Here is a 20,253-nt window from a genome sequence, read left to right on the forward strand (position 1 = left end):
TTATTTTTTTACCTAAGGATGCAGTATTTTTTTATATCAGTTTTGTTTTTATATTATTCAACGTTTAAAATAAAAAATTAAAGTTAATTACATTTTGATATTTGATAAATCTTAGTTCTTCAAAGATAAAAAAAAATGTTTAAGTCTTCTTATAAAAATAAATAAAAAAATATTTTTGTCTTTATAAATTATTATAAAGATATTTTAACATAAATAATAATGTAATATATTTTTAAAAATAAATAAAATAATACTAAAATGAATAATATAATTCATATGTCATATTTTATTTTTTTATATTTTTATTGTATCAATATATAAAAATTTACCTTCATACCAAAACAACCACCAATAATATTTATTCTTGGTTGTTATATTCCAATTTTTCCCTTTTATTTTCCAGCCTGTTTTCAATTCCGAAAAGGTAATGCTAATAATCCAATTATATTCTCTTTCGGTCAGAAGACCTCCCAACCCAACAATAATTGTTTTAAATTAATATATATTAAAATGAATTATAACTTTCAGCAACTATTTTTTTTTTTTCAATATATGTAGTATCATATAAAATTTAGAACTTTGGTTGAAGAAGTCATGCATTTTAACAAGTTTTAGTTAATCACTGTATATCCTAGGTTTAAAATTATATCGGATTAATCATCGTTAATGTAAAAGAAAGTAACCATATAATAAAACATGCAACGGAAAAATCAAACGAATTTTTTTAAAATAAATATATATTTACGTATATAAACAAATTAAAAAAAAATTATACTTTTCATCTATATTATTTATCTCATTTACAGTGAAGAGAGATATATTCATACTTGCATCCCAAAGGTATCTCTACAACAAAAGTGTCTTTCTTGGAGTTGCCAAAAAACACATCGGTCTCAGCAACGTATTTCTCAGCTGACTCACAGTCCTCCTTCATATGTTCGCTTGGCGTAGCCACCTGTGGCAAGCAAGCTAGTCTGCTCTGTCTCACTTAATAGCAGGTTGGCAAGCTTATTACTCTGTCAGTTTTAATTTTTTTATTAAGAAAAAAAATTCCTTCATTGTTTTGTAAAAGCTTTGAATTATAAAAACAATAAAATATTTTCATAATGTTTGTTTTTATTATGTTATAATAAAGATTAAATAAAGAGCACCGCTAGGAAGACAATGAGATATGTATACAATGTATACAATGGGCTGTTTATTAGGCCCAATTAATATTAATAGAAAGAATTAACCAATTAATAACCCTAATCCTATTATGGCTGTTTAGTTTAACATACCACCCAATTTCTCATATTTACACTTTTTTTCCAAATCACTCAACCCTTTTGCTTACCATTTTTTCCCAACCCCCCACCCCACACCCAAACTCTCCCAATATTTGCACACACCTGTAACGGCGCAGAACCCAAACCCTTCTAATCTTTGCACACACCCAAACCCTTTTGCAACTGAGGAAGGGCACCCATCAACCCATTAATCCTCATCGTTGGCATCAAGGACGGCGCCCTCTTGGTTCTGAACATCCCGCCGTATCTGCAACAGAGTCGCTGGGGGCGACGCCGCCGACCAGGAAGGCAACCAAGGAGCGCTCACCCACGAACCGAGCAGCATCAGAGTTCTCATCGCGTGGGCGCTTTCCTCTCCTATCAACGGAGCAGCCGACCCGAGAAAAAACACCCACCTGCTCGTCAACACACCGTTCACCGGAAACACAAAAAACATCATCTCTAGAAGAATCATATCCATCCAATGTAAGTGGGTTTTGTTGTTCATTTTTTGATTGGTAATCGCTGTTGCATGTTTGAATGTAAATATATTTTGTTGATTAAATCACTTATGATCCATGGTGAAAAAGTAGTAGTTGCTGTTTATTATCGCAGAGACTGTAACAACCCTAGTTTTTGAAAATTAAATAATTAGTTATTTGTGATTTATTTTATTTGTTGATAATTTTATTTTAAGAAGATTATTTTGCTAAAGGTAATTAAATGGAGTTTCATGATAATTGGAGTTTAAATTAATTAGAATTTTTATATAAATTTTATTAGATATTTGGTATAATTGAAATTATGATTTTGATAAATGAAAAATAAGAAAGAATTGTATAATTTAATTTAAATAAATTCTACTTTAAATGAATTATGTTATTAATTTGAACTCCTAAAAATTATTTTATTAGAAATGATTAGATTGATATTTATAAATACTTTAAGTTTACGTCAATTAATATTTATGTACAATTTTTTTTATAATTGGTTACTTTATAAATTGAAATTAAAGTTTCAGAGATAGGAAAATAATAGAGATTTGTATGATTTAATCTAGAAAATTGATATTTGAATTTAAATTGTACTTTACAAAATATAATTAACTTGTTCATTTTATAATGTAAATTAGAAATAATTGATTTAACTTAGCAATATGTTGATAAATAATGTTCCTAAATATTTTTAATAGAGTACATTTGATTTTAAAATTATCCTATCCTCCAATTTTATCAAAATATCTATTCATATATATCCATATTATTTTATAAAATCCCTAATTTCTAACCCTAATTCCCAAATCCCAGAAACCCTAACCCTAATTTTTCCCCTTTCCCCAGCCCTGAAGCACGCAGCCCCCACCCCTTCCTTCCAAAACACAATACACACAAAACAGAGAAAGAAACGTAGAGATAGAGAGGAAGAAGAGAGCTCAGAATCGGAGAGGAAGGGACGGCACTACGGCTAGGGCTCGCCACCGCCGCAGTCGCCGTCACGCCTTGCTGTCGTCGCGGTCGCCGTCGCGCCTTGCTACCGTCGCAGTCACCGTCGCGTCTGGCTGCTGTCAGGTTCGGCATCATCGTTCTGCCGGCATCAAGCCTGTTCTGCCGCCTGAGAAGAATTGCGAGGAGGAGAGAGCACACGTGAAGGGCAACGCCGTCACGAAACCATCGCCGCCGTCGTCATGCTCCGCTGCTGCCGCGTCTCACCAAGCAGTCACCGTCGTGCTTCCTGGTCGCCGTCGAAGAAGCTGTCGTTCGGAAGGAGGCATGGCTGTCGCTGAATAGAACACGATGGTAGTGAGAGGATGCCACCGCTGTTGACGCCGGAGCTCGACAGGGACTGCAGCGCCGTGGCCGAGCTATTGGGTTGCCGCAGCTGCTGTCGGGAAGGTCATTGGGGTTTGTCGAGGATACTGTTCTGGTTCTGAAGCAATTCATTCATGTCACTGCTCATCTTTGTCCTCTGTGTCCTCTGTTCCGCCTCTGCTTCTAGTTTCTAGAATCTGAGAAGACGCTACTGCCACTACTGGAACTGTTGGTTTTGCTTCTCTGGCCTTGTTCTGGCTCCACTGTAAACCGTTACCGCCACTGGAGCTGCCCGAAAACCCTGTTGTTGCTACTCCGTTATTTTATTGTAAGCTATTTGTAGTTCAAATTCTATTGAACTCATTTCCATTTCCGACTTTATTGAATTTGAACTCTATTTTGTTGCCACCGTGGTTACTACTGCAAGAGTGAAGAGTGATCAGAAATAATGCTGCTGCTGTTGACCGGAGGTGCTAAACTGTTGCCGCTACTACTTTGGGATGATATGGCTGCTATTAAAGTTGTTGTTGATGAGTGCAGCATTCCCAATTTCTATGGATTTCGACTGACTGAGGTAGGGGATTTAACGTTTTTAATTTAGAATGCCTACCAAGTTATTGGATAAGTGCAAATGGTTAATAATAGTTAAGAATTTCTTAATTGATAAGAATGACTTGAAATGTGTTCGAGAATGGTTAGCTATTGTGATTTTTCTGAGTTATGATTTGAATTAAATGTGGCTGTGATTACTTTGAATTATAATTGAAATTAGATGCGGTTGTGAAATGTGACTGAATTATTGATTCTGCGATGAATTGGTTGAGATTCTGATTTTGAGTGAATTATTGACTTGTTTGATGTTGAAGGGGATATTTGATGAATGGGAATGGCTGTGAATGTATGCTTTTGTTATGAGAGATTGGTTGGTGGGATTAAGTTTGGAATGAGGTTGTGGGAGTAAGGTTGGTGTGGTGTTAAAACTGATTCTGATTTGAGGCTGTGAATTGTGATTTGTGAGCCATGATTGAATTGTTTGAAAGTGACTAATTATTCGAATTCCTGGTTATGCGGATTTCATGATTTAGTTGTGAAATTGAGATGTAATTGATGATGGTGGATATTGTTGCAAGCCTGTTTGAGAAATTATTGGTTACTTGATATGTTAATTTGACTGGATAATATTGTACTGAATATTGAACTGATTCAAGCTTGAGCTCGGTTTGGAATTGTTGTGATAATGGTTTAATTGTGATTGCCTTCTGATTAATTCAGAGTTATTGGAAATTCAGATTTTAGTTGATTATGTTGAGTTGGTTGTTATTGTTGATTTAAGTCTAATTAGAGTTGATTTTGAGGACGGTTAAAGAATTGAAGGTTGACCACTGAACTATTTCCTTAAAATATGATCTTTAGAATGAAATGGTAACTTTGCTAATAACTAAGTAACTTTAAAAAGAACAAGAAATATGAAAAGTTGTTGTTGAGACTCAATTTTGAGAAGTTTGAATTAATTATAGAACTAGTTATGATTTTTCAAAGTTAAAGTGTAAAACTTGATTTTTCTGCATTATGTTTAAAAGAAGCCGGACACTTTGAAAAGCTATAACTATTTCTGTGATTATCGGAATTGTGTGAGACCAAGTCCGGATTGAGCTTGGGAATATAGGGAACTGGACTGCTGAATTTGAGGCTTTTTCACTAAGTTTATGATTTATGGTGGATTTTTGAGTCATGGGTGTCAAATCTGGTTTTCTGCAGAATGCTGAACACAGCAGCAACTTGATTCCTCTATTGAAAATTCTGTAGTTTGAATTTCGATATGGAACCAATTTTAAATAAAACTTTATTCCTATTATTTAAATGCCGTAAAATTTTAGAACAATTGGACTTGTAGTTTTAAAGATATGAATTTTTGAAGGGTGATGCATTATGCAGAAAAAGCCAGATTCGGTTTTCTTAAATTAGTAACTTTGGGAGTTTATAACTTTTGATCCTGGATAGATATTGAGATGCAACCAATTGGAGGTGAAAATTAAGTATGTTTAGTATATGTGATTTAAATTTTAGGATTTTCCATGTTTTAATAAGTGAGTTATGGGACTTGGAAGAGGTTGTGTTCAATGATTTGTAAAACAGAATTCTGCAGAAAATTACCTAACTTCCAAGCTATGTAACTCCTTCATTAAAAATGGTATGACCCTGGAACCAATTGAGAAAGAAATTTGGATGAGTTATGTTTAACCACATTAATTTTGAAGGTAGTTGGATTTAATTTGGATTTTATATGAAATTTCAAATGTTGTATGGTGCTGCTGTCTGCTGGTTTTAAAACACTGCAGAACAGTCCCGATTTTGCTTATATTCCTGAAGCTAGAGTCAGAGAAAATTATGATTTTTGGTTTAATAGGAAGCTTAATCCGAGACGGTCACATGGATATAAAGTTTGCGTGATTCCGAATTCATTTGATATTTTAAAAACAAAATGGAAATCAGGCTGCCAAGTTGTGTTGGCAATTATTTTGGAAATGGAATTTAAGAAATAGATTTTCTATATTATTATCAAATGTTGTTGAGAATATATATTGTTGTGACAACTGCTGAAAGAGGCTGATGAAATGTTGAGAAAGAAGGAACCCGTAAGGGTGGCTAAGTCCTATTTTTAAAGGGGATTATGTCCAAATTTTTATAAAAATAAGGACTTAACCAAAATCAATATTTAAGACTTATCTAATGATAATAACTTCAATGATTCTTTTAAGAAAAGATTATTTGGTATACGGGATTATTGGCAAGGACGTGGGTTTTGTCCCGCTTGCGTATTTATGATTATAAAAGAGAATAAAAAGCAGAGGACCTGTTGAAAGGTCATTTGTTGCTTGAGGCAACCCAAGAGATATTGATTTGTTGCTTGAGGCAACCCAAGAGATATTGATTTGTTGCTTGAGGCAACTCCTGAGATATTTGTGTGATGAACTGCTGCAGTGAGGCAGTCAGATAGATAATGGTATGATTACTAAGAACGCTTTCCTACGGTACAGATCCAATTTTATTTCTGTAAGGCAGAGGGGTTATTTCCTGCTACAGAAGTACCGTGACCACCTGTTCCATTTCTGTAGTGGCAGAGGGGTTATTTCCTGTATACAGAAGGTGTGTCGGCGTACATCCCTGCAGTGGCAGATGTGTTATTTCCTGCGTGCAGTGGACCCTGTGGTGGCAGAGGGGTTATTTCCTGTACACAGGGGTATAGCCAATAGGAAAGCCTTATCCAGACAGAGGTTGCTGGATAACGTCGGGAGCGGGTTAGTAACCGACAGATGAGCTCATTACCTGCACTAGGGCTAGACATGCATCATCCTTATTTGCGCATCTGCATTTAATTGTGTTTGCTTGTTTTATTTCTTTGTAATTTGTGTTGCTTGTCTTGTTTCTTGTGATTGTGCTGTTTGTCTTAGTGACTTGCTTGTGTGTTTGATTAGATATTTTTGTTGATGTTATGAACTTAGTAAAGTATTGAGGAATGGTATTTGTGAAATGAGGTTTGGGTATATTATTTATGTGCTGATTTACTTAGTTAATGTGATGGTTGAGGAATGCTATTTGTAGCTGATGAATTGCTAATGCGGTTGAGACTTTATGTAAGTAATATGATTTAAAGAAAGGAATTTAAACGGTTTCAAGTAAGTCTTAAGAAATATTTGAAAAGGTTTGATAAAGAACACTACATTGGAAACTTGAGTTAATTATTTGCATGTTAATCATTACTTTTACGGCATTCCTATTCCCTACTGAGAACGTGTGGTTTGTTCTCACCCCAAATTTTCCACCCTTTCAGTGACTCAGGTTTGAAGACACAATTTGAAGCTGCGAGCGATTAGTAGGCTTTCTTTATGGTTTTAATTGCTTTCATAGAATTCCCTCGCTGTTGTAGCTTTAGTTTTTTTTATTTTACACAGAGGGATAGGATCTCATTTGGTTTCTTTTGTATAAGAATTATTATCAATAATATTTATGTGATTACTATTGTTTGTTGGAAACCTTTGATACATGTCTTTGATGAACAAAAACAAAATTTTCTGGTATTTTTACTAAAATTGAATCGCGATATCGAACTAGAGGCTCAATAGTAAATAGTTAATAAAGGAAAGCAGGTTGGTAACGCCTTACTTTTGGTACGATCATGACGTTCTAGAAGTTGGGTCGTTACAGAGACTATGGAGTATGTAGTTAGTTTATGATCTTGATATGCTTGTTGATTTAATTTTGGCGCGGGAAAGGTCGGAAATGTTGGGGATCGTGTTTGTATAGCAGTCAAAATTAAATCTTTTTTGTCCCTTTCCGTGTGGACCATGTGCATGCAACGTGACGTATACAGGCTGAGCATTGTTGAAAATGGGTTGATATTTGTTGGATGGTTACTTTAATAGAATGTTGGATGGTTACTTTAATAGTATATTGGATGGTCATTCTTCAAATTTTTTTCTAGTGTCGTCAATTTCTAATTATTGATGTGTTCCTAGTGCCACTGCAACCAAAGAATTAGCTGAAACTATTGTTATTGGTTTGTAATAAGGTTAAAATAATTTTCATAACAGGCCTGGAGCGTTAGATTTTTAAACCCGGACGACAAAATTGCATTTAGGACACTCTAACAAGGTATTAGATGCTGTATGGAACTAAGGAAAAGTTTGGTGCACTTGAGGTGCAACTAGTGTGGTATGCTATTGTTATAGCTTTTTATCTCATTTATAGATGCTGACAAAGGACAAATTGTGAGGTTTGATCTTTATATGAAACATGCTATAATCTTCGTGTCCAATGTTTTCCTAAATGAACTCATTTTCTATTATATGATTTAATTAAAGCAGTATATTAACCCATAATTCAACTGATTATCATGATTACACTTGGAAGAAAACCTACTATTTAACCATTCGTATATGCTTCTTGGGCCATTTGTGTCTTTGTTTTTACATTATAGAAGATGATATTATTTACATAAAATAAACTATTTTGCATAGATACCTAACTCACTCTTTATTAATATGAATTTTCTAGTTTCATGCAGAAGAACTAGTGCTTCTTTATGCTAGTACATGCACCTACATATTTTATTCATTCCAGGTCAATTTAAGACTAATATGATTCTGCACTATTTTGTTAACTACTTTACTCTAATCTCTGAAGATATTATACCTTTGTGTAGATGATGATGAATCAACCCATCATTAATGTGAATGTTAAGACTAAAATGGTAGGGAACATGAAAGAAGCGTGATGAACTTGAATTGGGCTGAACTGAAGTGATTACTATTCAACAAACTTAATTAGTAAACAATTTTTTTATAAAAGTAAAGCTAATACTACCATTTCTTTGTTGGATTGGTGGGATTTTACCAGATTGAATTATGCACAAGATTGTCTCAAGCATCTAAGTTAGCAGGGTTTTGTATTCTACTATACTTCTGCTACCCAAGATTTTCTTTATAAGAAAAATACTATAATCTTTGTATCCAATATTTTTTTATTTGTCTGGATACATAAGTATGATATTGTCGTGCCATATAGCGTCCAATGATTAAGTTTACATCAATTGCAATGTAGTATAATGCTATTATTTACGTTATTTGGCTGCAGCTTACCGGCTTCTTTTGTAAGATTTTACGACTCAGATTGCCGGCTAAATATTGTGTGTGTAAATTATCACCGTGCTCAACCAAACCAATCCCTAAACCGGCCGACGACACACTTAGATGGGTAAAAAGGTATCCCATTGATTACATGAATAAATGAACATAGTTGGTTATTTTTTATGAAAATATGCTGATCCTTTTTTGTTTTGCCAACAGAAACTAGTTGAGACGCGATGCTCACCCTGCTACATTAACAATTTATTTAGCCATTTGGAACAACATATTGAGCAGGCTAAGTTAGCGGAGATTGATGCCATTAACAATTGAGTGATCATCTTTGAATTTTTTATGTCACTATATATATTATTCAAGCATTTTTTATTATTAAATGCTCCTGGAATTGATTTTGAGAGTATCTTGGATTGTTGCCGGAATTGAGGGTAGAATGAGAGTCGAGTGTTAGAAATGAGGGGATTTTATTTTATTTCTTTTCTTTTAATTAATTAGTACTTGCAATAATGCAGCTAGTTGAAAACAGCAACTACACCAGACTTAGCAAAGACAAACCAATCCCTAAATAGTTACTACTACGAACATTTGTTTAATTATGACTTTATTCAAATTTTTTGTTTTCTAAGGATGAATGACTTGAATTGGTCAAGCATTGCCCTCATGAAATTTGACCTTGTGCCAAGTTAATGTGATTCTTTTTTATCAGATGCAATAGTAAACTTGGGGATGAATCTGAAACCTAACAATCTCTTGTACTGTGATTGTGAACATCTAGTTATATGTGAAAAGCGAACATCGAAAATCATACAGAAATGAACATCCAGTTCACTACTACGAATATTTGTTTAATTTTGTCTGTATTCAAGGATATATATTTTTTGTTTTCCAAGGATGAATGACTTGAATTGGTTAAGCATTACCCTCATGAAATTTGACTTTGGGCCAAGTTAATGTGATTCTTTTTTAACAGATGCAACAATGAACTTGGGAATGAATCTGAAACCTAACAATCTCTTGTACTGTGATTACGAACATCCAGTTATATGAGAAAAGTGAACATCTAAAATCATACAAAAATGAACATCCAGTTGGACCTTCAAATACCCACTAAATGAACGTGTTTAAAAAAAAACCTTTTGCAAACCACGATAGTCAGTTAAATCATAAATAACATTTATCACATACATTTAGGAAGCGAATAATAATAGAGACAAATTAAAATTTAAGTGAAATTATAGAGACTTCCAAAATAATTTTAGAAAAAAAATACAAAGTAAGATTTGAAGTAAAATATACACTCTTTTTCTGTGGAAAAATTAAAGGTCTGATATTATAGTATTATCCATTAGTATTTTTTTATGCATATAGTTTGCTAAATCACATTTGAATAGCCATAGTTTTTACATGCATATGAATGTGAAAGGCCTATGATCATATGAAGAAGCTAAGCAAGATGATAATAACAATAAGGAAAATAAAGTGAACTAGAGGATTTACATCATTTCGCATAAAGTAATTAATTCAGTATCAGTTTCATGAACTAATGCTAACAACATTACAGTGCAAGAGATCAAAAAATACATCATTTGAGGACTAATCCGTCCTCCATATTCATCTTCAAGTGCTTGTGGAAAATCAAAGTTGTTTAGTGTCACATGTGGTTGGATTCCTGCTCAAGGCACAAAATGGATAAATCAGTTTAAGAATCAGAACTGACTACAACTTTGTTCTGTTCTGGAAGTAATTTTCAAAGTATGGTTCTACATAAATTAAGAAATTCATATGAAACCATTGCTGATCAGTTCATTGATAAGATTGTTGTAGAACTCTAATGCCTTGGGATTGATAGGTCCTCTACCATCTGAGAACAAAGAAAATCACAACTTTTAAATGCATTCAAAAAAGCCTTTAATAAAGACAACTTTGAGTCTTATATACTTGGAATCAATCTTGACCAAAAAATGGAGAATCTATAGGCTTCAAGGCCTGTTTCCACCATTAGCTTCACATCTTCGTGCATTATATATTCCCAAAGAAACAATTAAATTGTTAAAACTTTTTTCAGAACTTTCAACAAACAGGTGAACTACAAGCAATGCATTATCAGAATAGCAGGCAAAGGAATATAAATTGAAGCTAGGGTCATGTCTATCCACCTTATATTTGTGGTATTCATCACAGGCTACATCCCCATTTTCTTCATACGTATCACCTGTTAATTACAATTTAAGAATAATGCATGTGTGCAAAATTAAACAATACATATACTTGAACCATTTTTTAGTACTAAGAACCTAAAATGTAAAAATCATAAGGACTAATGATTAAACTATTTTTATATTATAAAATTACTCCGCACCATGAATTTAAAACCAATACAAATATGGTTAATTGAAGAATATTCATGTTCCATCCAAGTAATCAATTAACATACAATAAAACACTCCACTTGCACTAATGATGAACATCTAAATCTTATGGAAATAACTATCCATTATCACTGATTCAACGAACCATTCTCACCTTATTAGACTACTCACCGTCGGCGACAAAATGGTCGAGAGCATTTTCATGCGATTTCGATAAATTATGATTAGCAACGGAGGATGGAACATGACACGGCAATTGCACCCCATCTACGAACTATCACCGCTTGTACCATCAATGGACAGGGGAAGGTACACGCCGACTGCGATGGAGTCATCGCAGGTGGACTTGATGCGGTGCCGCCAGAACGAGCCACATGATCAGAATGCGCTGTTGGGTGTTTACCGGTGCAGATTTCGACGTCAGACGGAACAACTTCCGGTGATAACACACGAGCCAAGAAGAAGATGAGTTACTACCGTCAGTGAGAGGGTCTGCGTTTTTGGTCTGTCCTCAAACTCCTCACCGTTGAGAGAGAGATGTTCGTGATTTTTGTTTTCAAATAACTGAATCCTATTTTTTTTTTTTGAAATTCAAATTAGCAAATCTTTATAATTAATGATTGTACCCATAATTTAATTTTAATTTCAATTAAACCCCATTGTATACATTGTACAATAAGAATATTGGCTCCTCATACTTTTCCTTAAAGGAGAATAAAAGATCCAATTTCAACTTTAGTGGCCAGCTGAAACTCGAGCATGATCTGGAGAAATAGCCAATATAACTCCAATTTTAGAAAATCTAAAAGATGCACATAAATTTCATAATAACTCATGAACGTGTTTCTCAAACACTTTTCCTTTATCAATTAGGTAATCAACTTCCACTTGCAAAATCTTGAACAATTAAATTTCCTAGGCTTGTGAGTCCTCCCCATTCGAACCAGAAACCATAGATCCATTGATTATACAAAGAGAATATACATGTATCCAGCAACGACGGCGAGGAAGAAACATTGACAACTAAGAGTAGTGGCGTTGGCCAGAACTAGCAACGACAAAGACTGATTGTTCGAGGGAGAGATGTTGGCGAAGGCATGAAGCAGACGACAGTGAAAAATGGCTAGTGCCAGCGGCAAAGCAGCAAGTGTTGAGGCTTAGAAGCTAGGAACGTCGCATAATGGAGGGAAAGGTATGACAAAGGGGTGCGAGTGGGCCGGGGGTCGGCAATGGAGGCGAGCAACGGCGTGGCGTGGGAGAACGCAGGGAGAGAACCAGGGAGGTGAGTGTGGTGAGTCTCATGAGAGTGGGTGACTAGGGCGAGTGGAGGCTATTATGTTAGTGCATAATAATGGGTTAACAGGTCATGGATGTGGGTTTTTTTCTAGGTTTTTTTAGAAGAAAAAAAAGGGGCGATCCCATCGGGAAAATCCGTCCCTTCCTACCTAAGCCTGCGGTGCAGGTGCAGGTTAGACAGGTTTTTGAATGTGGGGGTTTTAATATTTTAGCTGGCACATCTTTAAATTTTTTGATTAGTTCAGCAGATCATCACCCCAGTGAACTTTAGCCCGTATTGCTACCCCGAGGTATAGTGTAATGCTATTAGTGGATCCAATGTTGTGGAAATAGACAGACTTGTTCCATCACCATCAATCTCGTCAACTTCAACATACAACTTCATGACTTAGTGGACTAAGATTCTCCTATGAACCTCAAACATCACATACACATGATCATCGCCTTCAATCCAAAAAAGATTAAATACACTACTATAAAGAATCTGTACCCAATTCTCCTAATCTCCTTCAGACTGAGGTATCCCATCTTTGTCAGTATTAGGTTCTTCAACACCTCAAATTTATTAACACAAAGAGTCCAATGCAACACCAGCTCGGGGTATTTGTATAAAATCCCTTCGTCAGTATCTTTCATAGATGTCTTAGGACAAAGCTTACAACAATATACTAACCACCATACATGTTAAAGTAATATCAGATAAAAATAACTAAGATTCAAGATTTGTATTGATTCAAGCTTTAACGAGTCACTTATATAAACATACAATTTTGTCATGTACCTGTCATGTGAGCATATATCACAAAATAGTTAGACATATATTTTATATGCAATGACGATGAGATAATTATATATTTATTGTTTCAGTACCAATAAAATACATGTATTTTGAACTTTGTTATTTATTTTATTCCCACACAATATATCTCTTAAAATTTTTCAATATATCTCGTTTGTAGTTAGAATGAAATATGTTCATAATTATATCGTTCTTATTGCAAACAAAATAAGTAATTTAGATTAAAAAAACTTAATTTTTTGGAACGTGACTATATAGGTAAATGTTAGAGTTAAGTACGATTTTAGTCCCTGAGATATAAGTCGAAATTTTTTTTTTCAATTTTTTTTTTGCATACAAAATCGTCCTTAAGATTTAATTTGGTTTTAAAATTGTCATTCGGGACCAAAATACCATTTTCCTTCTTCACCAAAATATTTTGTTTCTATTCTTCTTTTTCTTCTTTTCCATCTTAGCAAAATCTGTTTTTCTTTTTCTTCTTCAACTAAAATTTTGACAAAATTTCAAAGGCAGCAACAGAATTTCAACTAACAAAATGCAAGAAGAAACAGAAACAAAAGAATGAAATCAAGAATTTCAATCAAAAATAAAAGAATGGAATCATGAAGAAATAGAAGCAGAAGAACAATGGAACTAGAATAGAATCAGAGTCAACAATAACAATGTGATTAACAAAATCAACAAATCAACAAATCTAACAATATAATTAATAAAAGAAACAGAAGAAGAATAGGTGGAGTTGTAGTGGCAGTGTTGGTCGTTGCTGGTGGAGGTGGAACAAGGACTGTCCAGTGTCTGGTTCAGCGAGAGAGAAGTTGATGAAGATGATGATGTCGCTGGTAGCTTATTGGAGAAAAGAGGTCGATTTCAGTGATCTATGTTTAGTGAGGAAACTGAGGACGAGCAAGGGTGAACGGCTAGATTGGGAAGGAAAGAAGGAGGGTGATGTCGCGGTAGCTTGGGTGTCAACGGCTGTGCTAGGAATCAGGGGGTTTTGGGTTCGCGGAAAGGGGGACAAAGAGTTCACCGCAACAGAGCTAGCGCAAAGGGGAGAAGAGGGAGGAGGGTAAGAAGACGTGGGGTGGAGCTGTGGTGGGAAAAGGAAAAGAAGAATGGCGTCGATTCCCTCCCCTCCTCCCGTCTTCCCCCTTCTTCTCTTTCCCTCCCCCCACCATTCTCCTTCTTGTCCCTTTTTTTTTTCTCTTTTTTTATTTTTTTATTTTATAATTTGTTTTGTTAGGGATAATTTGGTTATAAAATTTAAAATTTAGACAAAAAAGACGATTTTAAAATTAAGTTAAATCTTATGAATGATGTTATATAAAAAAAAATTAGAAACAAAAAAAATTTTCGACTTATACTTTAGGAACTAAAATCGTACTTAACCTAGATATTATATTTATTTTATTTATTAAAACAAATCCTATATAAAATTCTTACACATGCAGAAGAGTAGTTGACACTTGGCACGTATATAATTAATAAGACTTGTATTGATTTAAAAAAAAAAAAGAAGAAGAAACTGATATTTTAAACTCTTTATTACAAAATAGCAAATCAATTGCAAAACAGAATGATTTTGAATATTCAATACCTTATTAATTATATACCCAAATAAGAAAAGATAGCATATCAAAGCATTTAAAGTGTTAAGTATTATTGGATCATTTAGCAAGTCTTACATAGAATAAAAAATTGTTAATTCCAAATAAGTTACTGAGTTATTCATCCAATAATAATTTCTTTATAACATTTTCTAGACTTTACAGAAGGGTCAAAGTTCATAGAAAAAATACAGCAATTAGATTATAAAAATATTATTTATTTATTAAAATCAGACATTAAAATATTTATATATAAATATATATGTTATTTAATTTATTTTTAATCAGGGGCGGAGTTACATTATAATAAAGGAGGAAAATTGCCTTTTTAATTTTAATTTTTTACATGTAAATTATATGAAAATTTCAGTTTAGTTTTTTTAAAATTTTATTTTAATCTTATTTTATTATATAAATATTTTTGGCCCATCTAATCTTTAATCTAACTCCGCCCCTATTTTTAATGTATATTTTGTATCTTAATATATATTTTATATTAATATCTGATTTAGCATACACTAACATTATATTATATATAATACAGAATCGCACAAATTGCATATAGCGAATTATAGGCCATCCTCTTCTGATCTTTCAGTTCGTTTTCGTATTTCATAATTTTCTTTTCAATAACTCGTAAGGACGAAATCATATTGCTTCATTACACATGAAAGGACGCATAGAATCCATTCAAAGAATAAAATAATCATGGAATTTGCCTATTTCTTCAACCAAACAACTAATATTGCTAACTAATAACTGTGATATACCACATAAATAAATGTATAGATAGATTGATAGATTCATCTTCCTTCTCCCATCAATGAATCTTAATTATTGCTTCCATCACAACAAAATTTTCTGTGACATGGAGGACAAAAATAGTTACACTCAGGATGGCACGGTTGATCTTAGAGGAAAACGAGTGCTCTCTTCTACAACTGGGCAATGGAAAGCTTGCAGATATATTCTTGGTATATAATTTTCTCTCAGATATTTTTAAGTTATGATTAAAAAATTAGCAACTCATGATGATATTAGATAGTTAGAAGTTAGTTGCTTGCTTTCACATATAGGTTTATATATATAAAACTTTAGGGTTATATAGAATACAGAATTACTCTGATGACTCGAATTAATATATGACGAGAGTATGTGTGTATGTATTAATGGTAGCATACCAAGCATTGGAAAGATTTGCCTACTTTGGAGTAGCTGCTAATTTGGTGAATTATATGACAAGCCAACTCCACAAAGACTTGGTATCTTCAATAAGCGATGTGAATAACTGGTCAGGAGTAGCATGGATAACCCCAATTCTTGGTGCCTACATAGCTGATTCTCATTACATGGGGCGCTTTTGGACAGTCACTCTTTCACTCCTCATATATACCATAGTAAGTTTTAATTCATAATTAATACACTAATACCCCAAATCATTTGTTATAAAATTATTACTCCGATACTTTACTTCTCAACGAATTTTAATTACTAATTTAATTCACATAAATTTTAATTTTATTAGATAAATTAGTGCTCATGTCAGATTGTCTGTCTATATAAAATAATTGATCTAAAAATTTTCACAATTTTAAAAAGTTTATCTTTATTAAATAACAATAGAAACTAATTTATTTAACTTTTTTATCAAAATTTGATTATGACAAAATAAAAAGTTAAAAATTGATTCGATAATTAAAATTTTGTAAAGATCAAATTATCCAACTAAATATTTTTTTAAGAATCGATTTGGGATATTACTACTAATTTATTACTTTTGTGATGGATAAATTTTTCATATGAGAGATTACTTTATTATGACACACACACACAGGGAGTTGTGTTTCTAGTCCTGACTACTTGGCTGAAAAGCTTGAGACCAAAGTGGAACAGCAATGCAAGCAACTTACAACTATCACTCTTCAATCTATCACTATACACTATAGCAATTGGAAGTGGTGCATTGAAGCCAAATATGTCAACTTTTGGTGCTGATCAATTTGATGATTTCAACTCAAAAGAGAAGCAGCTCAAAGGTTCATTCTTCAATTGGTGGACTTTCCACACCTCATGTGGTGCTTTAGTTGCTACTTTGGCTGTTGTCTACATTCAAGAGAAGGTTAGATGGGAATGTGGTTATGCCTTGTGTGCTATTGGATTTCTATTTTCGGTTATTGTTTTCTTTCTGGGCACCCCATTATATAGGCACAAATCTAGAAATGCCAAGACGTGCCATGAAAAGGATTTCATTAGGGTCATTCTTCTTGCCTTCACTAATAGAAACCTTCAGCTTCCTACTTCTCCTTCAGAGCTCCATGAATTTGACTTGCAACATTATGTAAATAGTGGAACGAGGCAAATCCATCACACTCCCCGTTTCAGGTTAGGTAATAAGCTGGTATAGATCTTCTTAATTTAATTTTGGTTAATTAATTTGATGCAAGGTGGAGTTTCACTAAATCTTAAATTAATTACTTCCTACAGTTTAACATTTTTTTATACTAAATAAAAATTTTCAATTAGATTCTTATTAGTAATTACTTTTTAGGAAAAAATACAATTTTTTAGAATATTTACTTTTAAAATATTCTAACTTACATTAAAAAAAGGGATATTTTAAAAATATTTCATATCTTGTTAACAAAGACTGAAAGACCTATTTAAATTTGCTACAAACTTTTAAATAGTAAAAATATTAAAAGTGGTAACAAAATAGTTAAACTTTTAATGTTTTACTGGATAAGTAATTATAAGATGGAAAATTAGATTGAGGGATGAATGATGAAGTATAGTCCTAAAATGGCACAGCTAAAAAGTATTGAATTGTTACAGGTTCTTAGACAAGGCAGCAATAAAAGAGAGCAAAAATGCAGCATGCACAGTGACTCAAGTAGAAGGAACAAAGCTTGTTCTAGGAATGCTTGAAATATGGCTACTAATGCTAATTCCAAGCAATTTCCTTGCAGTAGAGATGACCATTTTTGTCAAACAAGGTACAACGTTGGACAGAAGCCTTGGCCAGAGTTTTCGCATTCCGGCCGCCTCCCTCTGGAGCTTCCTAGTTGTCACAATGCTCATTTCCCTCCCAATCTACGACACTTACTTCGTACCATTCATGCGCCGGAGAACCGGAAACATGAGAGGAATCACATTGCTGCAGAGGCTGGGCGCAGGAATCGCGGTGCAGGCGGTAGCAATGGCAGTGTGCTGCGCCGTAGAGATTCAAAGAATGAATGTGATAGCTCAGCAACATATAAGTGGCCATGAAAAGATAGTTCCTATGAGCATATTCTGGTTGTTGCCACAGTATATTTTACTTGGCATAGCAGACACATTTCTTATGAGTGGTTTGTTGGAATTCTTCTATGATCAATCCCCTGAAGAAATGAAGGGTCTTGGAACAACGTTTTTCACAAGCTCTGTGGCTGCTGGGAGCTTTTTGTGCACGTTTTTGGTGACTATGACAGATAAGGTTACTGGGAAAGTGAGTGGTAAGAGATGGATAGGGAACAACCTTAATGATTCTCACCTAGATTATTATTATGCCTTTCTTTTTGTCATATCTCTGCTTAATTTTGGGGCCTTTCTTTGGGCATCAAGTGGATACACTTACAAGAAAGAGAATACCTTAGAATTAGAGAGTCCCTTATGAGAAATGTGCTTTTCCTTTTAATCAATATTAGTTATTCATGTGTCGTTAGTTATTTAATAACTCATCATAATGTATTTCTAACTTGGCCCTCAAGGGCTACACAAATACATGTGTAGTGTATACAATATCATGTCTCCATTCTTTTTTTTCTCTAATGTCATGTAGTCGATTCAATTGAAAAGTATCACGGATACGAAGAAAAAAAGTTTAATTAGTAACAGTTAATTAGAGGTGTTCATAGTCTGGTCCACTCCAAAAACCTGGCCTGAATTCAATAGATTTGAGCTAAATTTGGTCCGATTTTATTTGAACTTGGTTAAATACAAAATCAAAACTCGAGTCATCTTGTTCTCCCCGATTAAACCTTTTTCATTACTATATAAATTTAATTTGAGTACTTATTGAGTTATTGTAGCATTTTCTATTGTATTTGTCATAAACTTCTAATCTTATTGATTCGATTTTCTTAGTAAATTTGGTTCTTAGTAAAATAAATTTGTTTGCTTTTAATTAAGTGAGATTACACTTGATTTGTTAAGTCTAATTCTAACAAAAATATCATATTTTTTGGTATATAGATTTTATCTTAGATATTGATAAATTAAAAATAATTTATATTTTAATATTAATAAATGCTAAAATATCATTACAACTTATCTAAAATATATAGTATATTTTATATATATGTTGTATCTCCGTGTTTTATAAAAATTTTAAATTGATGTGTCTGTGTATTCCGTGTAGTGTTCTGTATCAGTATCCGTGTATTTTAGCAAATAATTTGTTTTAATTTAGTTTTATATGAACCCGATTTTCACTTAATTTAGATCTAGTTTTATTATAATATGAAAATAATAAAATTTTGTTGGATATAAAATTAGATAAGAATCTCAAAAATAAATTCGATTAATATTTAAAGTCGAATATGAGTAAAGACAAATCTAATTTTGCCTAACCCATGAACATGTAGGCATTAAACTGAATATTTTTATAAAATAACTACATTAATATTTGAAGGTTTTATTCGGTGATGAATATTTGAAGTTTTTTTTTTTTGACCCATTCTCTTTTTTAATGAATTCTATATATCAATTTTCTAGACATAGTTAGGATTTGAAATCCGTATATTTTTTAGTAAGACAAACATAGTTGTCACTAAATCAAGTTTTGGGGTGCAATATTTGAAGTTTTTTTTGGTGACACAATATTTGAAGTTTTGAAAGTGTATGGTGATGACCATTGGAATCTATTTCAAAAAAAAAAAAAAACGAAGACGTCTTCTCTTTTTTTTGGTCAGCTATCCAGGCCACAATTGATCTAGACCCACAGTAGAAAACTCAAATCCCAACTCAAGCCGCTTCATGATCTGAAATTCAAAACCATGATTCTCTCTTCATTTTTCATTACTGTTTGGCTTCCTTTTGCAATCCCGACGAGGTGGACGGCATCATGTTCGAGACTTAAATCGGATCTCCGAACTCAGATGTGCTTGATTTATGTCTCGTTGTCCTTGTGTTACCGTCGACGCCTGAATCTCTACCGTTTCCTTCTGTACTCTACCACTGTCTCAGCTATTCGTGCACCTTTCAATGGATCCTTCCTTCTCGGCGATGATGAATTCGAAGCAAGGACTCCACCATCCATATCCTCGCCCGCCACGCCGGCAACTCCTATTGAAGCCACTCTGATCGGATTTTAGAACATAATCACCCTTTGGACATTGCTATTATAATAACAGAGAATGTCATCACCGAAAACGGCCGGAGATCAAAACGTCTTCGAATGAGTTTTTATTTTCTTTTTAAGAAAAATATT

The 20,253-nt window shown here is 33.4% G+C and overlaps 1 protein-coding gene and 2 long non-coding RNA genes across 5 annotated transcripts; 2 read left to right on the forward strand and 1 right to left on the reverse strand.

The window, feature by feature from the left end:
- Positions 1-2,584: 2,584 nt before the first annotated feature.
- LOC130957909 (uncharacterized) lies at positions 2,585-9,437 on the forward strand. Of its 3 annotated transcripts, XR_009077299.1 has the most exons (5): positions 2,585-3,404; positions 3,504-3,650; positions 7,669-7,729; positions 8,711-8,838; positions 8,923-9,437. It is a non-coding gene; the product is annotated as an uncharacterized LOC130957909 (long non-coding RNA). The 3 variants fall into 3 exon arrangements; XR_009077298.1 differs by lacking the exon at positions 7,669-7,729; XR_009077297.1 differs by lacking the exons at positions 7,669-7,729; positions 8,711-8,838; positions 8,923-9,437 and adding an exon at positions 6,909-7,630.
- Positions 9,438-10,333: 896 nt separating this feature from the next.
- Positions 10,334-10,676, reverse strand: LOC130955058 (uncharacterized). Its single transcript, XR_009076573.1, has 3 exons — positions 10,657-10,676; positions 10,508-10,579; positions 10,334-10,387 (listed from the first exon to the last, which is right to left on the reverse strand). It is a non-coding gene; the product is annotated as an uncharacterized LOC130955058 (long non-coding RNA).
- A 4,886-nt stretch (positions 10,677-15,562) lies between these two features.
- LOC130956485 (protein NRT1/ PTR FAMILY 5.1-like) lies at positions 15,563-18,521 on the forward strand. The gene is made up of 4 exons (XM_057883537.1): positions 15,563-15,760; positions 15,963-16,183; positions 16,621-17,168; positions 17,619-18,521. Exons 1-4 carry the CDS (start codon positions 15,610-15,612, stop codon positions 18,436-18,438), a joined length of 1,740 nt encoding a protein of 579 aa, XP_057739520.1. The 5' UTR covers positions 15,563-15,609; the 3' UTR covers positions 18,439-18,521.
- Positions 18,522-20,253: the final 1,732 nt, after the last annotated feature.

This window comes from Arachis stenosperma, chromosome 10 (assembly GCF_014773155.1).
Source record: "Arachis stenosperma cultivar V10309 chromosome 10, arast.V10309.gnm1.PFL2, whole genome shotgun sequence".
Taxonomy (NCBI): domain Eukaryota; kingdom Viridiplantae; phylum Streptophyta; class Magnoliopsida; order Fabales; family Fabaceae; genus Arachis; species Arachis stenosperma.

What these genes read in the sequence shown, in the direction of transcription:
- LOC130956485 (XM_057883537.1), top strand. Translation starts at nt 15,610, where the DNA reads ATGAATCTTAATTATTGCTTCCATCACAACAAAATTTTCTGTGACATG. An exon ending in CACTCCTCATATATACCATA is followed by an intron (nt 16,184 to 16,620) that starts GTAAGTTTTAAT and finishes ACACACACACAG; the next exon opens with GGAGTTGTGTTTCTAGTCCT. An exon ending in CATCACACTCCCCGTTTCAG is followed by an intron (nt 17,169 to 17,618) that starts GTTAGGTAATAA and finishes GAATTGTTACAG; the next exon opens with GTTCTTAGACAAGGCAGCAA.